Source organism: Chelonia mydas, chromosome 24 (genome assembly GCF_015237465.2).
Source record: "Chelonia mydas isolate rCheMyd1 chromosome 24, rCheMyd1.pri.v2, whole genome shotgun sequence".
Classification (NCBI taxonomy): Eukaryota; Metazoa; Chordata; order Testudines; family Cheloniidae; genus Chelonia; species Chelonia mydas.
The window spans coordinates 1,282,270-1,307,057 of record NC_051264.2 but is presented as its reverse complement, the minus strand read 5'-3'; the positions used below and the strand labels follow the sequence as shown (position 1 = coordinate 1,307,057).

The window sequence follows — 24,788 nt, the reverse complement described above, 5'->3', positions numbered from 1 at the left end:
GGCCTTGGCGGGCAGAGGCCTGCCCGTGCCCTGAGCAGGAAAACACCCTCTCTCAGTCCCATGCCCACCGGTTCTGCACCATCCCATGCCCCCGGGGGGCGGATGGGGGCAGGAATGTCTGAGACCCGCGGTCAGTGAGGAACCTCAGTCCCTGAGTTTTATCCACATTCCTGGAGGATTTGCAGTGTCCCAACCCCAGGCCAAGCCCCTGGCTGTACCCCACTCCCAGGCCTCGGCCCAAAGCACCTTCCTCTGTTCATGAACAGCCGGGAACCACAGAGAGAAAAGAACGGGGCGTGGCCGCGTCTGTGTGGGTGTCAGAGGTGAGGGGACTCCCGGGGGCTGGGAGGGAGGAGGGCTGGATGGGGAGGGGTGGGGTAACGAGGTCTGTAGTAGGGCTGCATAGGAGAGGGCTCTCTCAGGCAGGCCTGGGAGCAGGGGGTCTGTGCTGGGGACCGATGGGCAAGGTCTGCCTCGGGCTGGGGTCAGACGGGGCGCGCTCCTCTCCCTGGGTGCTTGGCCCAGCGGACACCTCTCTCAAGCAGCTCTGGAGGCTGGAGCAGGCAGATGCTGCGGGAGAGAGAAGTAAATCCAGGGGCTTGCTCTGCCCAGCTCAGGAAAGAGAAACTGGGAATGTCTCGGGCTCCCGCGCAGCCGGGTGCTTAGTGGGAGCCCTGGAGCCTTGCCCAGACCCACCCAGCGTGGCACAGAGGTGTCCGATGGGGTGGCGTGGTGGGGGGAGCCTCTCTGCTCTCCATGGGCGCCTGCGCAGGGCAAGAAGGGGGTGCTGGGCAGGCAGGTCTGATGGCTTTAGGAGGCTGGTGCCAGGAGCTGGGGGCCAGCGCGCTGTCCAGACAAAATCTCAGCAGCTTCCCACCATTACTGCTCTGTGCTCTTCAGGGGGGCCCTGACCCCCATGCCTGAGGGTGGATTCCCCAGGGACGGGTGTGAGCTGGGAGCTGAGCTTCCGAAAAGCTGCCCCTTGCACGGCCGGATCCCCGATGCCCAAGCAGAGCCAGGCCAGGCCCTGCCCACCGAGGACCAGAAACGTGGCCTCCGTCAGGCCAGCGTAGCCTCTGAACCGCAGAGCCACGGGCAGCATCAGCAGTGCGGGGTGGGGCACGGCCCAGGCTCGGGGGAGCTGGAGGGATGGGGCGGGCGAGGCGAGCGGCCCGCACAGAGCACCCCCGGCCCCCAGGCCCTTTGTTCCTGCAGCGCCCGACTTCGGAGCTTGAAATAAACCCCAGGCGCCTCGGAGAACAATCCTCCCAGCGAGGGCGGCGGGCGCGGGGCCATGTTTATTCAAGGCCGAGTTCATTCCATTCCTGAAACCGAAAGCTGACAGCTGGCGTGTGTGTGACACTGCTGCCATCCCAACCATCCGCCCAGGAGATTCCAGCCGCCCAGCCAGGAGGTGGGAAGGGGCCTGTGCCCGGCCCCATGCCCCGGCCTGTGCCCTGGGTGCCATGGACGACAGGTGCCTGCGGGGGCCAGGTAACCTGACCCCATCTTGGCAGCAGGGCCAGGAGAGACGGTGCTTTGTCTGTGAGCGGGGACGGGGGCTCAACTCAGCCCGCTGGGCTCCAGGGATGGGGGCATCAGTTCTCTTGCCCCGGGTGGCAATGAGCCCCAGGGGCTGCGCCACTCCCTGCCCCATAGGCAGGCAGCATGTTACTGGTGCCCATGGAGAGGGCCCATGTCTGGCTCAGAAAGACCTGAGGCCGACAACTAACAGGCGTCTCGTCTCCTTGGGCAAAGTCCTGGCTGTGCATGGCCCCCTCGGTGCTGGGATCCTCCTGTTTGCTTTGGCCTGGGGGGCCTGATGCCTCTGCTCCCCATTTGGAGCCAGAGAGGGAAACAATGGCCGCTGATGGGGAGAGGATCTGAAACAGCTTTATTGCAGCGAGGGGGGGGAGGGAATGACAGGAGGGGGAAGGGCGGATCCGATCAGAGGGGGGCTGCCCCCCACCCCTGGCCGGTGTCGCGGATGGTCCCAGGAGTGGGGCTTGCTGGAGGCCGAGCCAGGCGGACGGAGAGAGCCGGCGGCGTCTGCCCCGGGGCGGCGCTGAGCGGCCCTGGCGCGGGAAGAATATGTTTGATATTTAGTTGGTTTTCCAATAAAACAACCTAATATCAAACATATCAGCCAGCGGCAGGGGCAGGGGCAGGGTCCGGCCCTGGCATGCTGCGGAAGAAAAGAGGGAGAGCGTGAGGGTTAACGCCCCCCCCACCCCGGCTGGGTCTGGGGCCTGCTCCCCTGGCTCCGCTCCAGCGCAGCGTAGAACCAGGGGGAGAGAAGAGCGGACCCCATCCCCCCTTCCCCGCGCCCCCATCTGCCGGGCTCCTTCCCTGCCCCCTCCCCCATCGGTTCCATCCTGCGCAGCCCCTAGGGTGGGCTTCTTCCCTAGGGGGAGGGGAGCGGCGCTCACTGAGGCAGGGGGGAGACAGGACTCCTGGCTCTTGTTCCATTCGTGGGCAAGTTCCTGCCCCACCCTGTGCCTCAGTTTCCCCTTCTGTACCTTGGGGCTAAGGGTCCTGTGTGGCTTTGTTCGTTGCTGTTTGTACAGCACCCTGAAAGCCCCGTGGGGAGGGGGCTAGAGAAGGGCAGGGGGTCCCTGGGCCACCTCTGAGGAGCCACGTGCCCCGTCACCACCCCCCACTCAGCCCCCTGCCCCAGTGCACTGGGCTCCTAGGGAATTATTCCCAGCGGGAGTCTGTGTCCTGCCCCCTGCGGGCCAAAGCCATCCCCGGTGGAGCTGGCAACCACGGAGTCACCTGTCAGGGAACCTGGCCATGAGTGTGGTCATTAGAATTGGGAATGCTGCATGCACTGATACAGACCCGCCCCCATGCCTATATCCCCCCCCATGATCTCCCTGTCCCCCTACATCCCACAGGCCCCCTCCAGTTTCCCCATGACCCTCCCCCCCATGATCTTCACACACATTCCCCCCCATGCACACCCCTTCCCCCTACACCAGCAGGATCTAGGCCAGCAGGACCCTCTCTCAGAAGCCACTCAACTGCTGGTTCCCAAAACTCCAGGAGACGAGAGGGGTTCCTGAGGCCTGGCCACCCCCCACTGGCCGGGGGCCTGAACCTCCAGCCAGCCGGAGGGGTCCTTTTCTTGTGTCCATCCTGGCTCCCCTCTGTACACACATGCCCCCAGCATGTGCCCACACCATTGCGCCACCCCATAGGTGCTCCCCTGGCCAGCGCGGCTGCAGCCACCCACCCTGGGGCTGAGTCCGGCTCCAGCTGCCCACCTGTGCCATGGTGACGAGGACGCAGCCCAGACCCACCACCCAGGCGAGGGAGCCCCACGGCTGGCTGCACAGTGCAGCACACGGCTCGCTCCTGATCACGGTGGTGACCAGTTCACTGATTGACACAGAGCAGATCAGGTGGGTCATGTAGCTGGAGGAGTCCGGTGGGCTCAGCCTGGAGAGCTAATGCCTGGAGGAGCCCAGAGGCTATGGTGATGGGCACAGGACGGGATGCATGGACAGGCAGGTCTGAGAGCCTTGTGAGAGTGGCTGTGTCCTGTGGATGGAGAGAGGGTGTCCAGGGCCAGATCTCTGTGACTCTCAGCAGCCAGAGAGACGGGGCTCAGAGGTGGGGCCTGGCCCCTGTAATTCAGCCAGGGCAGGGCAGGTGGGAGCTGTCAAACCCCCCCCCCCGCCCCCCGCCCGCTGCACTGAGCTCCCCCCGTCACAGAGAGGAGCCACCAGCTGCCCGGGGATTGGGGCCCAAGGCAGGAGCACAGCCCCTGGAGAGCAGCCGAAACAGCGTGAGCTGGGCCGGGGCCCGTCCTCCAGCGCCAGCGGGAAGGGCAGCTCGCCCCACGCCTGTGACTGGCCACACCCCCCCGGCCTGCTGCGGGTGGCAGGAGGGTTCCCCAGGCTCCCTGCCCTGCAGGTGCTGGCAGTCCGTCCCCAGACAGTGCTGGAGCCGGGGCCTTACCTGAGCCGGGCATGCTGGCCGGGCGCTCCCCGTGCGGCTCTGGGTCGGGCTGCAGGCGCGGCTCCGGTTTATAAACGCACTTGGCTGCGTCCGGTGGGGGGAATCGCACACTCGAGCGGCCGGACCACACACACGTGTCCTCGTTCCCAGTAATTACCACCCATCAATCCCCACCCCCGCCTTCCGAGTTAAATTATCCCCCGATCAATGCGGTTCGATCCACCCGCGCTGCTGCCGGCTGCCCCCGAGCCACGAGCCGCTAGCCTGCGCCCGGTCGATATCAGGGGCTGTTTCCAAAGAACTCCCCCCCCGGCCCCCACCACCCCAGCCCCGCTCCCCGGCCCGGGCCAGCGCCGTCGAGACGCCTGAGCATGTGGGGCCAGAGGTGTGAAATCCACGGGGGTGAAGCCAGCTGGGGCATGACCCCCCCAGGACAGGGCTGAATCCTGCTGTCCTGGTGCAGAGGGTGCTCCCCGCCCTGCGCCCCCAGCCCCAGCAGGGTGAACTCCACCCCGCTCCAGCAATCGGTGGCTCAGGCACCTGGCCGGCTTGCGAAGGCAACACCAAACTCACCCCACCCGGGAACGTCTCCCTTTGCCCCTGTCGGGCCCCAGGCTCCTTCCGCTTGCGCTGCCCCGCAGGCAGCAAGCTCCAGCAGGGGGCACTCACGCACACAGCAGCCAAATGAGATAGCAGGCCTTGCCCCCCCGGATGTGACCCCCCCCGACCATTGGCCCCTGTGCAAAGCTCACCCCATGGGCGCCTGTCACACCCGCATGGCAGGGCTGCCGGTGGGGCAGGGTGGGCCCAGGGTGGGTCTGGCTCAAGTGCTGCGGGCAGTGGGGTGGATGGGTCAGGACTGACCCAGTGGTGCGATGCTCGGGGACACGGCCCTGCTGGAGGGGGCAACTTTCAGCTAAGGACCATCATCAAGAGAAGGAATTCATTGAAACGCTGCGTGCCTGCCCCCCATGGTCACTAGAGTCCTTGTGTCCCGGCTCCCCAGCATGACACTCCACCGCATGAATTCCCACTTCCTGGCCCAAACTCTTGGGAGGCTGTTCAGCTACCCTTGTGCCCCACTCCAGAGGCAGCCGCATCTAGCACCGGGTGCGCAATCCTCATATAACTAGCTGCCCATGACCCACTCCAGATGTGGCATCTCCATGGCAGAAGCAGGCCCAGTAAGAGCCATTTGGCCCCCCCTCCCATTTCACTTTATTTACACATTACAGATGTTGTGGGGGCCCCCTGAGCGTGGATCTCCAGTACAATTGCCAGCCCCCCCCCGCCAACCCGGTCTGGAAGGAGCTTCGGGCTGCCTGCGGAAACCGGGGTCATTACTGGCCCGGTGCGACGGTGTCACGGAGTCCCCGGGCGATGCTCTGGAGCTGCTCCCCATGAAGCCAGGCAGGACTCTGGGGGAGTCTCCTCTCTGGGAGCAGCCTGTCTGCAGGACACACAGCTCACACGGCTTCCACCTTCCTGGGTCTGACCTCGGAGCATTCAGCATCCTCTGCCCTCCGTGCGCTTCCCACAGCCAGTCCGCCCAGGCGGGGTCCTGGGGAAGCCAGAGGGTCCTGCCCCCCAACTCCGCAGTCAGACGGGACTCTCAGCCAGCCAGTAAAACAGAGGTTTATTAGACGACAGGAACATGGTCTAACACAGAGCTTGTAGGTGCAGAGAACAGGACCCCTCAGCTGGGTCCATTTTGGGGGGCAGTGAGCCAGACAACCACGTCTGCACTTCACTCCATGTCCCCAGCCAGCCCCAAACTGAAACTCCCCCCAGCCCCTCCTCCTCTGGGCTTTCCCCTTTCCCCGGGCCAGGAGGTCACCGGATTCCTTTGTTCTCCAACCCTTTAGCTCTCACCTCGCAGGGGGGAAGGGGCCAGGCCATCAGTTGCCAGGAAAGAGGGTGTCGGCCATTCTCTGTGTCCAGACCCCTGCACACACCTGCCCTCTAGGCCTCTGCAATGATCATACACCCTTACCCCACCCCCTAGATACTTAAGACCTGCATAGGGGAAACTGAGGCACCCCCACAATATTCAGAGGAAACATTAAGAACAGTCCCACTTCGTCACAGACGGGGACGGTGTGTTGGAGGGGAGAAGCTTGGGGGGTTGGTACCTGGCTCGCAGGCTAAGGCCTGGCGGCTGTGGGGGGTGGGGGGCAGGCGTGCTCTGGGACAGCTCCTTGCCGCATCGCTTCCCACTGGCTCGCTGGCTCCCATGCAGCTCAGGGCCAGGTGTCTGTGCATGCAGGCAGCTCCTAGCAGAGGGGACCTGGCCAGGTCACTGGGCTGCTCCCCACCCACCGGGGGCCGGAGCTCTGATGGGCTGGGAGACCCTGCGGGGGGACAGCGGGGCCTGCAATGTTGAAGGGATGGGTGGAGAGTGGGAGCTACAGCATCCATGCCACCTGGAGCCCCTAGCGTGACCTGTTCTCAGCGGGGAGCCAGAGAGCTGTGCCTGGTTCTCGAAGGGTGGGCTTGGCACCTGGACTCCTGGGTTCTATCCTGGCTCTGGGAGAGGAGTGGGGTGTGACAAAGTGGGACTGTTCTTAGTGTTTCCTCTGAATACTGTAGGGGTGCCTCAGTTTCCCCTAGGCATTTCGTAAGTCTCTAGGGGGTGGGATAAGGGGGGTAATTGTTGCAGAACAAAGGGCCAGGGTACATAAATGGCCGACACTCTGTCTCCTGGTAACTGATGGCCTGGGCCCTTCCCCCCTGCAAGGTGAGAGCTAAAGGGTTGGAGAACAAAGGAATCCGGTGCCCTCCTGGCCCAGGGAAAGGGACAAAGCCCAGAGGAGGAGGGGCTGGAGGGGGAGTCAGTTGGGGCTGGCTGGAGACATGGAGTGAAGTGCAGACGTGGTTGTCTGGCTCCCTGCCCCCCAAAATGGACCCGGCTGAGGGTCCTGTTCTCTGCACCTACAAGCTCTGTGTTAGACCATGTTCCTGTCGTCTAATAAACCTTCTGTTTTACTGGCTGGCTGAGAGTCACGTCTGACTGCGGAGTTGGGGGGCAGGACCATCTGGCTTCCCCAGGACCCCACCTGGGCGGACTCGCTGTGGGAAGTGCACGGAGGGGCAGAGGAGGCTGAATGCTCCGGGGTCAGACCCACGAAGGTGGAAGCCGGGTGAGCTGTGTGTCCTGGGGACAGGCTGCTCCCAGAGAGGAGACTTCCCCAGGGTCCTGCCTGGCTTTGTAGGGAGCAGTTCCAGAGCATCGCCTGGGGACTCCGTGACATGGGGTCTCCTGGATTTTGGGGGAGCAGGGAGCCAAGACTCCTGGGTTCTCCTCAGCTCAGTCGTGGACTAAGTGGGTGACCACAGCCAAGTCCCTCTTCCTCTTTGTGCCTCCGTTTGCCCAGCTGTGAAAGGGGGTGATGGCACCCCCTTGAGGGTAGGGGGCTATTACAGAGAGCGGGGTGCCTACCCCCCATGCAGCTCCCCTGGCCTTGCCCTGGAGCCCGGCTGGCATCAGCAGGGCAGGGCCAGGCCCTTCGTGGTGGTCTCCACGCCGTCCTCCCCTCGCTGGCGAGAGGGGGCTGGGGGGTTGTCTCCCAGGGACATTGGGGGGGTTACTCTGTTGTCATCAGGGGCTCTCCCTCCTCGTGGCCCAGCTCTAGTGCAGCCAATTAGTTCCCGCTGCACCCTCCCCCGCTGCCCCATTGATCCCTTTGTCCTGATGGAGTTTTCCCCGGGGCGGGACAGGCTCCTGCACGCACTGACCTTGGGAAAGCGACAGATGGCACAGGGCGGGGGGGTGGGGGGGGAGCCAGAGAGCAGCCCCCTCCCCCTGCTCTGCCCATCCCCACCCCAACCACAGCGACTGGGGGTCCCAGCACCCCCTCAGCCACAGGGGCCCCAGACCCAGCCCAGATCTCCACTGGCAGATCCTGTCGGCTGGGCTCCTTCCCCAGCCCTGCCCTGGGGCCCTGTCCCCCTGGGCTGTCGCGGGCTGTGGGGAGGGGAGCGGTCCCTGTGCTGCTGTGACCGCCTCCTGCTGGCTGATGGAGGGAGCTGCTCTGGGCTGGGTCCCACCCACAGAGGGGGAAGATGTGAAAGGAAGAACGGGGCTTGTGGGACCTTGAGCATCCCTGTCCCCAGCTGGGAGAGACGAGGACGGGACGGGAAATGCATAGGCCCCCTGCACGGATCCTGGGCATGAGCCGCTCGCGGCCCCTCGCTCTGCACCCTGGGCTCAGCCGGCCCCATCTCCAGGGCCAAGGTTGGCCACTGCAGGGCAAGAGCGGCCCACCTCCGAGCCGAGCAGCTGGGGACGAAGGTGGGTGGATGGGGCACGCCCAGGCAGGGCGAGGGAGTGGGTCTCTGGGATGGGGGGGCCACGGGCCCTGGCGCATGTCCCTGATGGCTGATCTGATGTGACCCGACAGACGCGCTAATGAAAGGCCCCTCTTGGGAGGGTGCCGCTGGCTGGCCCCAGCCCTGTCAATACGCTGAGCCAGGCTGGGCGCTGACGGCCCCTCGGGCAGGGAGCCACCAAGGTCAGGCCGAGGGGAGAGACCCAGCACAAAGTCTGGGATTGGGGGGCAACAAACCCAAGTGCAGAACCATGGGCCTCAGGGGGGTGTTTGGGGGGTCTATCCCCGAGCGAGACCAGCATTTCACTGCAGCCAACGGCTCAACCCCCATCCCTCTGCACTGGGCCTGTGCCACCTGCCCCATCCCCACCCCCCCCGTGCCAAGGGGGGGCCGTCCTGCTCAATCAGAACAGAACACGAGGGGCCGGGTGGAGACGGGCCTGCGGGACCCCTTGTGTGTCTGGCTGTGGCCCCCCCCAGCTCCATCCCCCAAGCGTGTGCCCAGAGTGGGGGGTGTCACGTGTAGCCTGGTGGCTCTGCTCCGTGTATTCTCCCTTCACGTGGGGCCATGCTGCTCCGCCCCCCATGTCTCCTCCCTGCACTGCTCGCGCCCAGCCTGAACCCCAGGGCCCGAGGGGTGCCTGACACAGGCTGTGCCGGGACCCCAGGGCCAGGCTGCAGTCGTGACCCATCCCAGATGCCATGGAGGGGCCTGTGGGCTACATGTGGGCACGGGGTGGGAGGCAGAGGGCCAGGGAGGAAGCCCCCCTCTATGTGTGACCCCTTTCCCCAGGGGATCGGGGTGTCCCTGGGGGAGGGGCTGGGCCTTGTTCCCCCATTGGCAGGGAGGATCCAGGCTCCACAGGCCGATCTTGCGCTCAGCCATGAGCTGGCCTGGCCTGGGCTTGCCCCTGCCAAACAACCCTGCTCCCGCCTGGCTTCTCTGTCCTGGGAAGCCAGGACCTGGGGCAGGACTTGTTGGGGGGACGGGGGAATCATCAGCTGAATGGGAGCTCCCAATGCGAGGCTGTGAGTGGAAGGACTGGTACAGAAAGGGGCATCGCGAGTGGGAGCAGAGACCTCTGGACTCGGCACCCGTGTGACTGCTGCTGGACTCCTGCGTCCAAGTCTGGGGCCCGCAGTCCGAGGGGGACGTGGATACATTGGAGAGGGCTCAGCGAGGAGGGTTCGAAAACCTGCCGCCCAGTGGGAGACTCCAGCAGCTCCATCTGTTTCCCTGAACAAAGCGAAGGCTCAGGGGTGACTTGAGCCCGGGTGATCCGTCCCTGCATGGGAACAGGCAAAGGCCTGACGCAATCCCAGGGCTGGAAGCTGGAGCTAGGCAAACTCAGACTGGACATAAGGGGCAGATTTTAAATTAACCCCTGGAACAATTGACCCAGGACTTGGGGGATTCTCCATCACCAGTGGGGCCAGTTCCCTGAAAGCTCTGTTCCAGTCCCATCTGCAATCCCTGGGGGCAGGGGTCTGGCCTGCGCTCTCCAGGTGGTTGGATGAGATGATCACAGTGGTTCCTTCTGGCCTTGGACCGTAGGAATTGGCTGGGGCTGGGGGAGACAAGTCGGGGGGCGGGGGAAACGGCCCGTGACATGCACCCTTTGTTATCTGCCCTTTCGAGCCAGAGCAGCTGAGCGGGTGCCCTGGCCTGGCTCAGTGTGGCTCCCGGAACAGGCCCATGGCCGCTGAGGGTGTGCGTGTGAGGTGTGTGAGGGAGCGTGTGTGAAGTTTGTGAGCCTGTGATGTGTTGGGGGTGGAGGGGTGGAGTGTTAGTGGGTGAGGCAAGGGAGCATGTATGTGTGTTGGGGGGTGCATGGGGAGGTGAGTCCGTACCCTGGGGATCCCCCTGCTGGGACCCCCCACTCTGCACTGAAGTGCTGGGTGGCGTCTCCTGCTTTGGCCAGTGCCCCCAGGTCAGGGATTGGAGCGCCAAGGGCTATCGCGCCTGGCAGGGCCGCAGTGAGGCCAGGCTGGGCACAGAGCATGTGGGTTGGCATCTGGGCACTAGGCTCTCATCAGGGGCAGTGTGCATGCATGTGAATGCGTGTGAGTCCACACACGTGTGTGTGCATGTGTCGCATGTTCAGACATGTTTCCTCTCATGCCCAGCCCCCTCCTTGCTGGAATGCTGCCACCCCAGTTCCCTCTGCAACCCTCAGCCACAGCTTGGGTCTCCATCGCTGCTGAGCCCCAGAGTCCCTTCCCTGAGCTGGGGCCACCCGGATCCTGGGGAGAATCCTTGGACACCAGCCAGCCAGCAACGGGGGCCTTGCACCTCACTGCGGGGGAGCTTATTCGCCCTGGAGCTGGGACATCCTGGGGGCACAGATGAGCTCGGGGAGGTTCCCCACAGCTCTAGCTAACTCCACCCCGGGTGGTGCTAACCCCAGGGGACAGGGGCCTTATGCTGCAGTGAGCCCACCAGCTGCGGCTCTGGCATGCAGGGACCTGGGCGCCCTGCTTCCCCACGCTGCTAGCGCATCTCCACTGGCCCGGCGCTGCCGGGGTCCCTCCCTGCACCCCAACAGCAGGGCTTGGCACACCCCAGGCTTCTCCAGGTTGTGGGACCCTCTGGTCTTGCCTCTAGTTGCATTAACCCACTTGGCCACCAGGTGTCACCGACGCTTCACAGATGACAGGTGCAGACACCCAGCGGCTCCGGGGGACGGGGTGTCTGTGTTCAGAGGCAAGTTGCTGGATGGTTTCAAGGGGCATCATTGGATTCCATTTGCCAGGACTCCTGGGTTCTGTCCCTGGCTCTGGGAGGGGAGTGGGGGCTGGTGGGTGAGAGCGGGGGCAGCTGGGAGCCAGGACTCCTGGGTTCTGTCCCCGGCTCTGGGAGGGGAGTGGGGGCTGGTGGGTGAGAGCGGGGGCAGCTGGGAGCCAGGACTCCTGGGTTCTGTCCCCGGCTCTGGGAGGGGAGTGGGGTCCAATGGGTTACAGCAGGGGCTGGGAAGCCAGGACTCTGGGTTCTATTGTTGACTCTGGGACGGGAGTCTAGTGGGTTAGCGGGGTGCTGGTGGTGGGGGAAGGGGACTGTGAGCCACGACTCCTGGGCTCTTCTATACCTGGCTGTGCCACTAACTTGCTGAGTAATCTTGGCACAAGATCCTTCTGCACCCCCTGCCTCAGTTTCCCCTCGATACGGCGCTGATAATGCTGCTGCCAGGGCACTGGGAGGCTTCCTGCCCAAAGTGCTGTGAGGCCCTGGGATGAGAGGGGCAAAGGGAGGCCTAAGGTCTCTTGGGAATTCCAGCGACACAACCAGCTTCCTGTGTGGCCCAGCATCATGGTGCCGAGTGCCCCGAAGCCGGCTGGCCGCCCGCCTGCAGGACTCTGTGCCCACACGGATGGGAGCTGCCCCCAGCGGGAGATGCTCACACACATTACACCATTTATTCCCACCCCGTTGGTGGGGCTTCTGCAGCATTAGCGGGAGGGTGGCAGGGGAGCTCACCCGCCCCAGCAGAGAGGCCAAGGACTCTGCTAACTCCATGGAGTTTCTTCAAATCTGCCCCAAGACATGGTGTCTCCTGCTGCCTCTGGGCTGCCCCCACCCCCCCAGTGCTGGGATCTAAACGCCGCCTCTCCCCAGAGCCTCAGGCTGCTCCGCTTAGCTCAACACTTTAATCTTCTCGGGAGGTTTTGTCGCTGTCTCTGAAATAGCAACAGCCACGACTGTCCCGTCGGGAGGGCGGCTCTGGGGCAGGATGGGCAAGTGCCGTAAGGTGCAAAGCTTGGGGTCCCATGGAACCCTGGGCCGCTGTGGGTGGCAGTTTGGCGGAGCGAGGGGGCCGGTGTGGGCAGGTTGCTGCTCCCCAGAGCTGGGTGCTCACAGCCTCTCCAGGTAGAAGGACTTCCCCCCGTGGTTCAGCTCGCGCTGGTGCTGCAGGTGCTCGCAGTGTAGAAGGGAGCGCAGGGCTGCACGCCGGACCTGGCAAGGAGGCCAAGAGCTGTGTGAGTAGCCAGGACCCCTCTGCCCTTCCCTGGCATCTGGCTGGGGCCTCCTGCCTGGTCCCATTGCCTGCTGCAGGGCTGGGTGGAAACCAGCCCATGCCCCTCTGCCCCCAGCAGGAAGGGGACTAGCCCAGTGCCCCCCACAGCGGGGAGAGCTGTGGGCTGGACGTGCAGGGCGTCAGGCCTGGCCCTCCCCTCGCACTGCACCTTTGCTGACGCCGCTGGTGCTCGCCCGTGCCAGCGTGTGGGGACTGGGGCCCAGCGGGGCCCTTTCCCTCCCACCTGGGGTGCGGCCCGCTTGGCGGGATGGGCGGATCCGCGAAGGCCGCAGGGGGACCACGGTGGGCTCTCCAGGCCGCTGGCTCTGGGGCATTTCCCCTGTGACTTGATCGGGCCGTATCCCTCCAAATGAAACACTCCCCGCCCCCTCGCCCTGATCCCGCTGCCCCTCACCCACGAGGAGCCGACTGCTGCCCTGCTGGGGCCAGAGGCTTGTGTTGCGAACGGGACCTGGATGGAGCTGGCTGCGGCGATGCCTAGGGTGGGTGATCTCCCCTGGCGTCCCCTGGCCCGTTCTCACTGAGCAAAGCGGGTGTGAAAGGCGGCCAGCTGGGAACCCCCCACTACCAGCACGAGCCTTCCCAGCCAGGCTGCACGGGGGCCCTGCTCCTCCAGGGTCAGCGCCCCCCTGCTCTCCCCAGCCTTACCATCAGCAGTGCCTTGTTAGCGAAGCAGAGCTCCTCTGCAACGCAGGCCCGCAGGTTCTGGCAGGCCTTCACCAGCCTCTGTTCCTCCTGCTTCTCCCTCTCCAGACAGATGACTCGGCCCCACGCCCAGCTGTGGGAGGAGGGGGCCACTGAGGCAGGGCAGCCTTTGTCGCGCAGACCCTCGCGCTGGTCAGGAGAGGCCCGGCGCAGAGGGGCGTGAGTTGCATGGAAACGCAGAATGGGGGGGGTCGGCAGCCATTGGCCGAGGGGGACAGAACCAAACCCCTCACCCCCGGGCTGAGTTTGCCCCATTGCCTGAGTCAGCACCTGGCTGCTGCACTGAGCCAGTGGAAATGACTTAGAACCCGAACCTCTCTCCCCCTGCTCCCACAGGGCCCTCAAGCTGCCAGTCAAAATGCACTCGACACTTTCACTTTTGTTTCCTAGCTTTCAGGTTCCTGGGCACTGCTTAGTGTCCCCTGACGTGGGAGACCTGGCTTCTATTCCCGGCTCCATCCCTGCCGCTCGCTGTGCCTCAGTTTCCCCTCCCGCCTTGTTTTGTCTGTTTAGAGCACAAGGTCCTTGGGGCAGAGACTGTCTCTCGCTCTGTGTCTAGGCAGCTCCCAACACAATAGCCCCCCGCTTCCCCGCCCCCCAGCCTGGCGACTGCTGGGCTCTAAATCACACCCACAGCGTGGGCTTGGAGCTCCTCTCACAGCTGGGGTCAGTGAAATGAAGCAATTGAAGAGAAAAGGGGCCTTTACTTTGGGCTCTGCGAAGTGGGTGCGAAGCCGGTGGGGTTTGCACCGGTGGGAAGGACAGGCCCGGAAGCGGGCAGCTGGGGCCAGCTTAGTTCTGACTGTGCTGACCGAAACCAGGGCTCTCAGGGTCGCAGCCGAATGTGCTGGGGCTCGGCCGTGGAAACAAGCCCCAGTGCTTGCAGCTCCTGCGATGGTCGCTCTGTGCTTAGGGGGATAAACGTCCAAGCCACCAGCCTCGGCTCAGGGACGGTTCTCCAAGCACCTGGCTCCCGTGCCCCAGCTGGGCTGCCCAACAGAGCTCACCAGGAGGGCCCCAGGCTACGGCCACCGAACCTCCTTGCTGACATCCATGGGCAGGATCAGGCCCAAAGCCAAGGGGTGGGGGGAGCTTTGTCTGGTCCCGGGCCTGTGGCTAGAGCCACACGAGCAGCCCCCACTGCGTGCCTGGAGCCCCTTTGATTTGAATGGAGCTGGGGGCGGATGTCGGGGGCCGTCAATAGGGGCCCTTAGCACCCGTCACCTCCAACAGCCCCAGCTGGGCTCAGCGGAGCTGCCTCCCGCCCTCGCTCGCTGCTCCTCCAGGCCCCGGGAACCAAGGGAAGGGGCCAAGTGCTTTGCTCTGGGGAGGGCGAATGGCCCTGGGCTGCACTCAGGGAACACGTGGCGTTTAAAGGGAGCTGGAGGCCCTGGCGTCTGGCTGGCTGTTGCGGGTGGGGTGTCTGTGACCTTTGCTTTATGTTTCTGCCCCAGCTGCCTGGCCAATCTCTGCCCACCCGGCTGGCACGGCGGCAGATGTGTGCTCTCCTGTGCCCGGCCTCCTGTGCCCGGGTTTGTGCCAGCGAGGGCACCAGCGCCGCAAGGTGAGGCCTCCCCAGCGACGGAATGGGGCGAAGGGCCCATCCATCGGTCACTGCCGGGGAGCGGGGCCCTATGCTGCCCGGAGGGAGAATGAGCCCGAATGGCCTTAAAAGCAACGACGCAAGGAACAGCAACGCTGGCTGCACCTGCCCCGTCCCAGCAGGCTCCCGTCTCCTCGCTCAGGCACGGCCCTGGGCTGGCTGGACCGTGCTGCTGATCGCCGGGCAGGGTGACCATACGTCCCGTTGTGGCCGGGACGGTCCCTTTTCTAAGCCCTGTCCCGGCTGTCCCCACTTTTTTTTGGCAAAACTGGGCATTTGTCCCGTTTGTTCTTGCCATCAGTTGCCCTGCATGGGTTGGTGGGCGGGCAGGGGGGCCTGGGCTGGTCCTGTGCAGGGGGTGGGGGGCCTCAGGCCGGACCCATACAGGTGGGTGGCGGTGGGGGCCCACTGGGGGGGGAACTGCCCTTGGGCTGGCCCCATGTGGTGTCCTGTTTCCCCTTTGGGAAAATATGGTCACCTTACCCCCACAGTTCCCTTTGTCAGTAGCCCCCTGCCACCACCACCCCCCCCCCAGCGCTCTGCTGCTGGCCGTGGTGGGCGTTATTATTCCACAGAGAAGTGGCTTTAATCACAATAACAAAGAGCTAGAAACCCCCCTCCACAAACCCATTTACCTTTTAACCAGATTCTCGTAGGCAGCCTCCTTCTTCACTAACTGCAATCAAAACGGCACATTCAGCTCTGGGCCCAGCCTCTCCCCAGTTTGTATTGCTACCCTGAATCGTAAGGACTGCCAGCTGGGAGGCAAAATCACCAAGCCCCAGCAAGGGAAAGTGAGGCTTCTTGTACTGATTGGTTCAAAGTGCCTCCCATTTCGGGTGGTGAGGGGTGGGGTGACACCTCCTAGCACCCATCACCCTGAAGGGTCACAAAGTGCTTTGTACAGTGATATATAAAATAGGAGAGTGAGGACTCCCAGCACTACCATGCAGCCACCTCTGGGGCGCAGCCTGGCAGCTGGCTAGCAGAGCACAGCCTCACTGCGCGATAGTTTAGGGTAGAATGTAAATACTCATGCTGGGTTTCGCTGGGATGCTGGGCTTGATGCCCCGAGTCTTACAAGTGCCACAGTTTGAAGAGCCACAAGCAGTCAGGACCTGCGTGTTATAATCCCCGTGAGCCCTGGGAGCCCACCATGGCCAGGCAACAGAGCCAGGCCCATGAACAGAGGCCTCCAGACCGCAGAGTGCTCCAGGGCGGGCAGCAGGAGATGTCAGCTGGGAGCTAAAGGCAGGGGGGGCGAGTGAGCCTTCAGCTTCTCTCTGCAGGGAGGTTGCCCCGGGGGGTAGGGCAGGGAACGCAGGGCCTGACTGGGGAGCTCTGCTGGGAGCTGTCCCCTCTCTTAACACCCCAGGGAGGGCTGGGTTTGGCCCAGGGACACGCCAGGACGGGGTGAGGGGGTGCTGATTGGATACCTGCTCTCAGGCCAGGGGTAGCGTGAAGAAGAGACCAGGACTGTGGCTGTGGGCAGTATCTAGCCCTAGGGAATGAGATGGGAAGCCAGCCTTTCCCCACGTCTACGGCCTTGATGAGACCCACACCCTATGCAGCTGGGAGCCGCTCAGCCCCACAGGCTGCTGCCATCAATGGGGCCCAGGCTCCGTCCCCCTCCGTTCTATGTGCCCAGGGGCTGCCTTCTTGCTGGCCCCTCCCGAGCCCTGGCTCCAGCCCTGCCCCCCCATCTCTACACCCTGCCAGCCCCCCCCAGTCCTGACTCCAGCCCTGCCCCCACCCCCCATTCCATGCCCTACTGCTCCCCCCCAGGGCCTGGCTCCAGCCCTGCCCCCCATCCACACCCTACTGCTCCCCCCCGGGCCTGGCTCCAGCCCTCCCCCCCCCGTCCACGCCCTACCGCTCCCCCCCAGGCCCTGGCTCCAGCCTTGCGCTCCCCACGCCCTACCTCCTCTTCCCTCAGGAGCTGCTGGAGCGAGGGGACATTGCTGCCCTTGCCCTGCTTTTCCCTGCCGGGTGCCATTGTCACTCTGGGGGCGGCTGCCGTCCCGGTACCGTTTGGTTCCCTGGTCACCATGGCAGCTTTAGAACCGTGAGACAAAGCCAGAGGCTCTGTCTGGGTGATCGGTGTAGCCCGGAGGAGGCGTGGGCAGAGTTCAGTCTCCCCGTGGCGGGGGCCTGGTGCTCTCCGGTGCCCAGTGTCCCCCATCCATGGAGCTGCGGGAGACCCCTGCTCAATTAAAGGGCAAGGACAGTTTAATGAGCCCCGCGTTTGTTCCTGTCTCTTCCAATTGCCCCTGAACTGGGGCAGCCCCTGGGCCTGCTGCCTTGGAACCCGCTGCAGAAGGCCAGGGACAAATCCTGCTGCCCTTGGGCTGGGAGCTTTGCCTGCACTAGCCAGATCCTGCGAACACGGCAGGGAAACGCGCCCCCTTTGCCAGGGAGCCCCCCTCCATGCACTCATGAAGGAAATGTTGCTAGGAGAGCAGGGCCCCACGCGCCATGCGACGCACACACCTACCGTACAAAGCCGTTCCCTGCCCATCGGCCAAGGCGCGCGGTGTCTGTAATGCCCAGGCTCTGGCTGCCCATGCAGGCAGCCTCAGTTACTGATACTTGATAACTGTGATCCCCACCTCGAACAGGGTCAGCCAACCGACCTGAACCATCCAGGCCCGATTGAAGGGCTGTTGGCAGCTGGCAAAGAACCCAGGGACCGCACCCAACTGGCATGAACCGACAGGGGCAGCCATGCACTTTCTCTGCAATGGAGGTGCCAACCCCAGGGCCTTTGGCTCCCAGCCTGCCACGCTCCATCTCATCAGCCTGTGCAGGGCCTGCAGTCTCCAAGCTCTCTCCGCACTAGCAGGGAGGAGGGCTGGAGTCAGGGGCCGCTGTTTGCCTGCATTTGGCCAGTGTGGCGAGCTGAGTCACACGTGCTCGCATACGCCGTGACTGTGAATTTCTTCCAGGCCCGTAAGTTTACATGAGGTGTGAGATACAGGTGTGCGCAGGAGCTAAACCAACACGGACCGCCACTCACCCCCGTGCTCTCCCCCGCCGTACATCAGCCCTGGAAATCTATTAAGATCCCCATTTCCAGTTCAAAGGCCCATACCCAACCCTCTTCTTCCAGGGGCGGGAGCAGTGCTGCCCATCCCCACCATGGCAGCAGGGAGGTCAAAGGGTGGGAAATACAGCAGGGGGGCACTGGGCTTTGGCTAAAGGGTGGGGTTTCAAATGCACTCAGCTCTCACTGATGGGAACAGCCAAAGGGCCAGCAACTGCACTGGGCCAGGCCAACACTGAGCCCTGGGGACACTCCCATGCGAAGTGTGTGCAGCCCCATGAGCCTATGGTAAAATCAGAGGCACCATGCTGGGGAATCCCAGGGGTAGTGGGTGGGCCAAGGGCATATGATTACTCCCCCCACCCATCAATCCATTCCCTTGCGGATACTGCTCCCTCCTCTGGGGCAGATGTGCCATCCAGTGTTGCTGCTTTCCATGCCAGGATCTCAAAGTGCTTTTCCCAGCAGTTAATGCTGCACCCTCACATCCCCGCAGAGTAGGGCCTGGGGACTTCAGACACATACCCCCAAACCCAGCTAAAAAACTGAACGGCTCTTCCTGGGAGGCAGCCCCCATCTGCCTGCCCTGAGAGCCAGTGCAGGAATGAGCCCACCCCAATTGGCGCTGAGAAGGGGAGAGGGAGCCAAGCCTCTGCCTTTTCATCCCAGCTCTGCGATCCACTCCCTGTAGGCACAGTGGTGAGTCACCTCCTCTGCTCCCCACGTGTAAAACAAGGAGCCCCTGCCCCTTCTCGTAGGGAGGAGACAGGGAAAGGAGCAGCTACAGGAGCACGTGGTGCAGCGAGAATCCCCGGCACCTGTAGCCGTGTATAACCCAACTGCAGCCAGCTGCTGAGGGGAGGGGGCGCTGTGCCGAGCCTTCGCCAGGGAACGGCCCACGTTCTGGCAAGGGGAGGAGCAGCAGGAGAGGAAGCGGGCAGCAGCAGCGCCTGGGGGGCTCCCAGCTGTTCTTGGCCAGGTGATGCAGGAGCCTGCTCAGTACAGCGACAGTAAGGGACCTTTCTCAGAACGCCCCGGCACCCGCTCCCTAGAGAGCGCAGGCAACTGCACCGGCCGCCTCCCCCCTGGGATCAGACACTTCCCCCCACTCTTTATTAGCCACCTCACAGGGGCTGGGCCAAGGCTCAGGCTGTCCTGAGAGCAGCATGTGCAGCCCTAGAGCAGGTGGGGTCTGAGGGAGGGTTCCCTGCAGTCAAAGAGCAACGGGCATGTCTCCTGCAGGGGAACGTTCCTTTTATTAAACAGCAATTTAAAAAGAGAGAGAGCAGGCCTGGCTGGCAGGGGCGCCTTCTCTGGCCCAGAGCAGGTGTCTGCCAAGCCCGAGTGACTGGCACGCAGCTTGCCTCCAGCCTGGGAACTTTTGCCAGAGGGTGCGCTGCTGCTTGCTGCAGCCCCTTCCCCAGAGGCCTGGAGGAGTCCATGGTGAATGGCACGAGGTGCTGGTGAGAGCGGGAGGGAACAGGGAAGGTTTTCACCCGGCTGCCCAGCTGGGGTGTGTGGAAGAGACAGTCAGCAGCAGCAGCCTCACCCCCCAAGAGCAGGACACTGAGCCATTTACTGTCTGGGTGGGGTTTAAACAAGCTCAAGATATCAAGGCAACCCCCCCCCAGGTCTAAAGGGCAATTCAAGCACAACAGGCTGATGAGGAGTGGGAGGATGGAACCACAGACCCCCGTTGCATCAGAGGGAACCAACCCCCACAAGGCGTTTACCCTTCGGAAAGCCCAGCCCATGGCTCCAGCGCGGGAGCTGGAAACCACCACTGGCCTCAGCCCGCGAGCCACTGCTGGGAGTGATGGAGGGTCAGTGGAGTGAATGGAGCCATCGCAGACAGTGCAGAGGGGTGCAGGAGCACTGACCTGGAGCAGTGTCTTCTATAAATATGCTAAAGCTACTCCAATAGTCTATTCACAGGGCTAGGGGCTCCAGAGAGACACTAGCCACTAAAAAGGGATTGAGTCCGGAATCTCTTCAGAGCCCAAAACACAGGCCCATGCTGGCTGCTGGTCATCTCCCTGTTCCGCAGCCAGTACACGGCTTCGGAAAGGGCCTCCTGCCCAGAGGCCAGGTATCCCCAGCCATGATGTTGCTGTTAAATCCAACTCCATGCAGCAGTGAGTGATCCATAAGCCCAGTGACTTCCCGCCTTCCAGCTGCCACCTGGACATGGACTGCTGCCAAAAGCCCCTTGTGACTTGCCCCACCCAACAAGGGGCTCTCGGTGGCAGGTCCCAGGAGCAGTCCTCCTGCCGCAGCTCACAGGGTGCTCTCCAGCGTGTTGTAGTTGTCCTTGAAGCTCTTCAGCTCCAGGAAGTGTTTGGCACGTTTGCTCTTCTGGCTGGAAGGCAGGTAGGTGACCTGGATGGTGGCTGAGTTGGAGACATCAGGCGAGAGCGTGAGATCCTTCGCTGCTGACTGGTGCTGTCTCTGGCTGCTGCCCCCTCGCGCTTTGATACTGTGGAGGAAAAGGGGATGTTACTGAATCCACCCGGAACAGAGAGCAACCCTTCCTGAGCAAATCATGAGACTGCAAGAAGCCTAATTAGATGTGCCAGTCAGTTAAATCAATGGGGTGCAGGCTCTCGGAAGGCAGGTCTGGGCAGGCAAACTGTGGCAGGGTGTACTCTTTAACCTGTAAAAGGGACAGCCTAGGTGCGGTCAAGGAAAACACCAGAAGGAAACTGAACAACGGATGGGATCAGAAGCCATGCTGGCCGCTATAGGTTGCAGGCCCCAGGCCACTCCTGACCGGAGCCCTACAGACTTTGCTTTTCTGACTGTCAGTTTGGTTGCTCTGACTCACTCAGATGTAAGGGCCTTAAGAACTGGGTCAAGTGGCTCCTTCCCTGACCTGATGCCTCAGGGAAACGGAGACTGCCTGCCTCAGATTGTTTTGGAGGCCTTCTTAAAGGGGACACTTTGTCAGTTTGGTTTTGGCCTCCCCCTTCTCAGTTCCTGTACAGACACAGCCAGCTGCACAGAGATGGGATCCTTACGCTGCAGAATTTCACCATCCACAACTCCCTTCAACGGATGGCCATGCAGACCAAGCCCCTGATGTTAAACATCCCCATCGCCCGTCAAACTTACATGTTCGTGAGCTCAGTCAGGGCACCCTGGTACTTCAGATATTCCGTCTTCCCAAAGACCTGAACACAAACGGAAGAGTGCCTTAGAGACCCTGGACACTTGGTGTGCATTGTCCTTGGTCCTGCTCACAGCAGCAGGCAGAACAGAGGGGAAATGTGTGCAATGCTGCAAGGTGAAAGACCTGGCTCTGCGGGAATCCACCCCCTTTGCAAAGACCAAAGAGAAGATCTGGGCTGACACTCACCCCTGTCCCATAGCGTGCAGTGTCATACCCATCCAGGAGGGTGTCAATCAAGGTTTTGCGGATGCCTCTGAATGGAGTGCTGGAATTTCTCAGCTCCAACAGGTAGGCATGGAAATTCTTTCCCATTAAGGACTGGGGATGTCGGCCTTCTACATAAAATGGGATCTCTGAAAAAACAAAGTGACACAAGGATGCCAGTGAGGGCGGGTCAGAGTGTGACACCCACTCCAGGGGCCTGGAAGAGAGCACGTCCTTATGAGCGACCCAAACCATCCAACAAACTCCTCCTCCTGCACCTCTGCCTTTCTGACAGAGGCATCATACAGCAGAGACCAGGTTCTTGCTGCTGGCAGAGACACCGAAGCTAGGATGGTTCAACGAATCACTGCATCAAAAGGGAGCACATGAAAGATACTTTACAGCCAAAGTCTGTAGAAGCCTTTACTAATTGGGGGAGTTTCTCAGAAAATCAAGCCCAGGTGTCTCAGAATGGACACCCAGAAAGTGAGGCAAACAACAGTGTGAGATCCTTTCGGAAAGCCAGGCAGCTTAATATTTGAGGAATGTCTTTTCCTGTGGCACTGTAGATAGTTTAGACAGGAAAGACTCAGTGTAAATAACTTCCCGTGGCTTCTGCTGTGTGTTACGTTCTGTATTTTACTCATCTTGGCACTGACTAACCAGATCAAATTTGCTTCTACTTCACTTTATTTGTGTCACGTACTAGTTTTCAACCTTTTCCTCTAGCAGACATCTCTACCCCATCTAGTGAGGACCCCAATTCCTTAGCTGGGAATCCCTCCCACCTAGGGATATGGTGGCAGCCCCCAGGTGGAGAATCCTTGTGCTAGCACAAGGCTATTGGCCTAGGCTCCAGAGGCATGTCCCCCACTGGCCACGCTCCCCACCTAAAGGCTTTCTCTTACCAGAAGCTCTGATTGCGTCCAGTGCCTTCATTCTGTACAAGTAGTTATAGCAACCTGGAAAAGACAACACACAAATTGGTCTGGAGAAAGAAAACACACACACACTAGCAAGTTGGCACAAGTGGGGGCTGCGTGAACAGGAGATTATCCTGTTGGAGCCTTTCCCACAGCAATGAGGCTAGCCCCGTGCAAATCACAGAATGACACTAATCCGATTATGCAGCACCAATGGTAACTGACAATCAGTTTCCTTTGTCTGGGGGTTTCTGCTCTGCTTGGTGAGAAAGGTAAAGTCGGGAGTGTCAGAGCAGAGGTGGCCCAGAAGCTATACACCATAGGCTGTGGCTGCTTTCCTCTGTGATATGGCAGAGGGGAACAACAGCTCCCTACACACTATTCCATTTTGAGCTGAATGGCTTCATTTCAACCTGTGTGGTGGGAGCCTTGGTCCCCACAGGCTGCTTCTGTGTATTAAAGACAGGGGCAGGGCTGCAATCTGCTTGATTTTAATCAAGTCAGAGTAACAGTTAGGGATCATGCCAGGTTCTGGTGTGACAGGCTGCATGGTAACCATGAGCAGCTCAGCAACAGCGCCACCTGCCCCACGGGGAAGGACTGCGCCCCAAACAACACTGCAGCAGGACGGTTAATACTGTGGGAAGAGCCCGACAGGCTCAAAAGCTAGCCATGTAACTTCATAATTCCCAGACTCCGAGAGCCGTAGTGGGAGGACGTTTGCATTGTGGAGGCTGGAAGGCTGAACAAGAAGCCCTTTGATCATCCTCCCCCTCCACCCAATATACTCATCAATAAGTTAGGATGCATATATTTAGAAGACACAGTACATTGGCTTCCTGGTGTCTCTAACTGCAGGAGCCTGGCATCATCTTCAGCCAGGAGCCGGGGTTCATACTTAATGTCCTGTACCCTTGAGAGGCGAATGTCAATTTCCTCTTTCAGGTCCTGTCCAGAAGAGAACAATAGCATCTTACATTTATAGAGCACCCTCCTTCCCAAAGCACCTATGAATCCCAACAGACAGGGATCACTGCACCCAGCCCTGAGATGCAGCAATTATTTAACAATAGAAAGTAACACACTGCAACCATTTAATCCAGGAAGTGAAGATTCCCATAGTCAAGGAGAATTCAGAGAGTCAGAGCACAGCTATCAGGCCTGGTGTCCACTTAAAAGTTAGGTCAACATAGCTATGGCACACCTCAGAGCCACAGCTACCCCGACTTCGCCCCAAGAGTAGGTACAGTTAGGTCGACTGAAGAACGCTTTGATGGACCCAGCTATCATCGGGGAGGTGGAGGTCCTACGGCGACAGAACCCCCCCTTTGGTCACTGCAGGAAGACTCAGCGCTACAGCCCTACATCGGCATAGCTACGGGGCCAGGGGAGGAGGGCCGCGTGTCCCACCGCTACGGGGCCAGAGCTGTGCTGCTGTAGTGCTCCGCGTGTAGACGTGGCCATCAGGGCTTTCCTTTAGCCAGGATACCACAGCTGATGTCCTGACTCTTACAAAGTGCATCACAGAACCTGTAACAAGAGCACTGATTTTAAGACTCATCAGAAAGATGGTATCCTCCAGGAGCAGGGCATTCCTTAGCTCCTGGCTGGAGCATAGGGTGCACGGTGCATCCTGGGGAAAAGAAGGGCCAAGACCATCTCCTGCAGCACCTGGCTGTTCCCTGAAGGTCTCCCATCTAAGAACTCCCTCCCTGGCCCTGTTTAGCTTGGGATATAGCTGCAGCGTAGGAAAATAGGAAGCATCAGCACACACAAAGCCTTATCGAAACAAGCAGATCGATCGCCCAAGGCGTAACCTCTCCCCCCCCCCGTGGCCAGCAGGAGGCAAGCCCCACACACGGACCTTGGGGGCGTGTTGTCCAACCGGCACATGGGGCCCCCGGCGGGACTTCATGGCGAAGCGCATTATCTGCCTTTTCACAAAGATGAAGAGCAGCACAAACACCTAGTCAAACGCAGCAGGAGAGAGACGCGGTTAGAACCCAGCTGAGCCAAACCCTCCTGCCTCGGGGGCCTGGGCCCCGGCCGGGCCTCCGCCCTGCGAGGGGTCCCGGCTGCAGCTTCCAATGCCCGGGGGGATGAGGCGCCAGCGGAGAGGCCGGGAGCCCGAGGGTGCAGCCCGCGACGGCCCTTTTAAAGGGGCCCCCCCACTGCCGCCTCCCCTGGGTGGGGGGAGGGAACACTGGGGAGGTCGCGCAGGACCCCCCCCCGACCTATGGGGGCCCCTCCCCCCAACGGGACCCCAGCGCGGGACCCCCCGACCTATGGGGGCCCCTCCCCCCCAACGGGACCCCAGCGCGGGACCCCCCCACTATGGGGGCCCCTCCCCCCCAACGGGACCCCAGCGCGGGACCCCCCCCGCGGCCCCTCCCCCCAACGGGACCCCAGCGCGGGACCCCCCCCGCGGCCCCTCCCCCCAACGGGACCCCAGCGCAGGACCCCAGCGCGGGACCCCCCCCGCCGCCCCTCCACCCTCGATGGGGCCCGGGCAGGCGCCTCGCTCCGCCCCCGCTCTCCGCCCGGCGCCCCCTCAGGCCGCGGCCGCGGCCTCACCAGGCTCCCGTAGGCCATCACCAGCACCACGTTGACCCCGGAGAGCCAGTTGCTGCTGGACGTCGCCATCCCCGGCCCGGCCCGGCCCGGGGCCCCGCAACAACATGGCGGCCGCTGAGGCCACAGTGCGGCCGCGTCACGTGACGGGGGCGGGCGGGAAGCGGGGGCGGGAGGGGCGCGCCCGGCCAACCGCCAGAAACCATGTGACCCAGGGAGGGCCAAGGAGAGGCGCGAGGCCGAGC

General features: G+C 62.3%; 2 protein-coding genes across 3 annotated transcripts; both read right to left on the bottom strand.

The window, feature by feature from the left end:
* Positions 1 to 11,920: 11,920 nt before the first annotated feature.
* CFAP141 (cilia and flagella associated protein 141) lies at positions 11,921 to 16,683 on the bottom strand. Of its 2 annotated transcripts, XM_037883470.2 has the most exons (4): positions 16,555 to 16,683; positions 15,269 to 15,309; positions 12,974 to 13,103; positions 11,921 to 12,243 (listed from the first exon to the last, which is right to left on the bottom strand). In XM_037883470.2, exons 1-4 carry the CDS (start codon positions 16,681 to 16,683, stop codon positions 12,142 to 12,144), a joined length of 402 nt encoding a protein of 133 aa, XP_037739398.2. In that variant the 3' UTR covers positions 11,921 to 12,141. The 2 variants fall into 2 exon arrangements, with proteins under 2 accessions (XP_037739398.2, XP_037739397.1); XM_037883469.2 differs by lacking the exons at positions 15,269 to 15,309; positions 16,555 to 16,683 and having other exon boundaries at positions 12,974 to 13,342.
* A 2,230-nt stretch (positions 16,684 to 18,913) lies between these two features.
* Positions 18,914 to 24,781, bottom strand: C24H1orf43 (chromosome 24 C1orf43 homolog). Its single transcript, XM_037883131.2, has 7 exons — positions 24,547 to 24,781; positions 23,837 to 23,938; positions 22,803 to 22,920; positions 21,958 to 22,011; positions 21,032 to 21,198; positions 20,788 to 20,846; positions 18,914 to 20,152 (listed from the first exon to the last, which is right to left on the bottom strand). The coding sequence occupies exons 1-7, from the start codon at positions 24,613 to 24,615 to the stop codon at positions 19,954 to 19,956; spliced, it is 768 nt and encodes a 255-aa protein (XP_037739059.1). The 5' UTR covers positions 24,616 to 24,781; the 3' UTR covers positions 18,914 to 19,953.
* Positions 24,782 to 24,788: the final 7 nt, after the last annotated feature.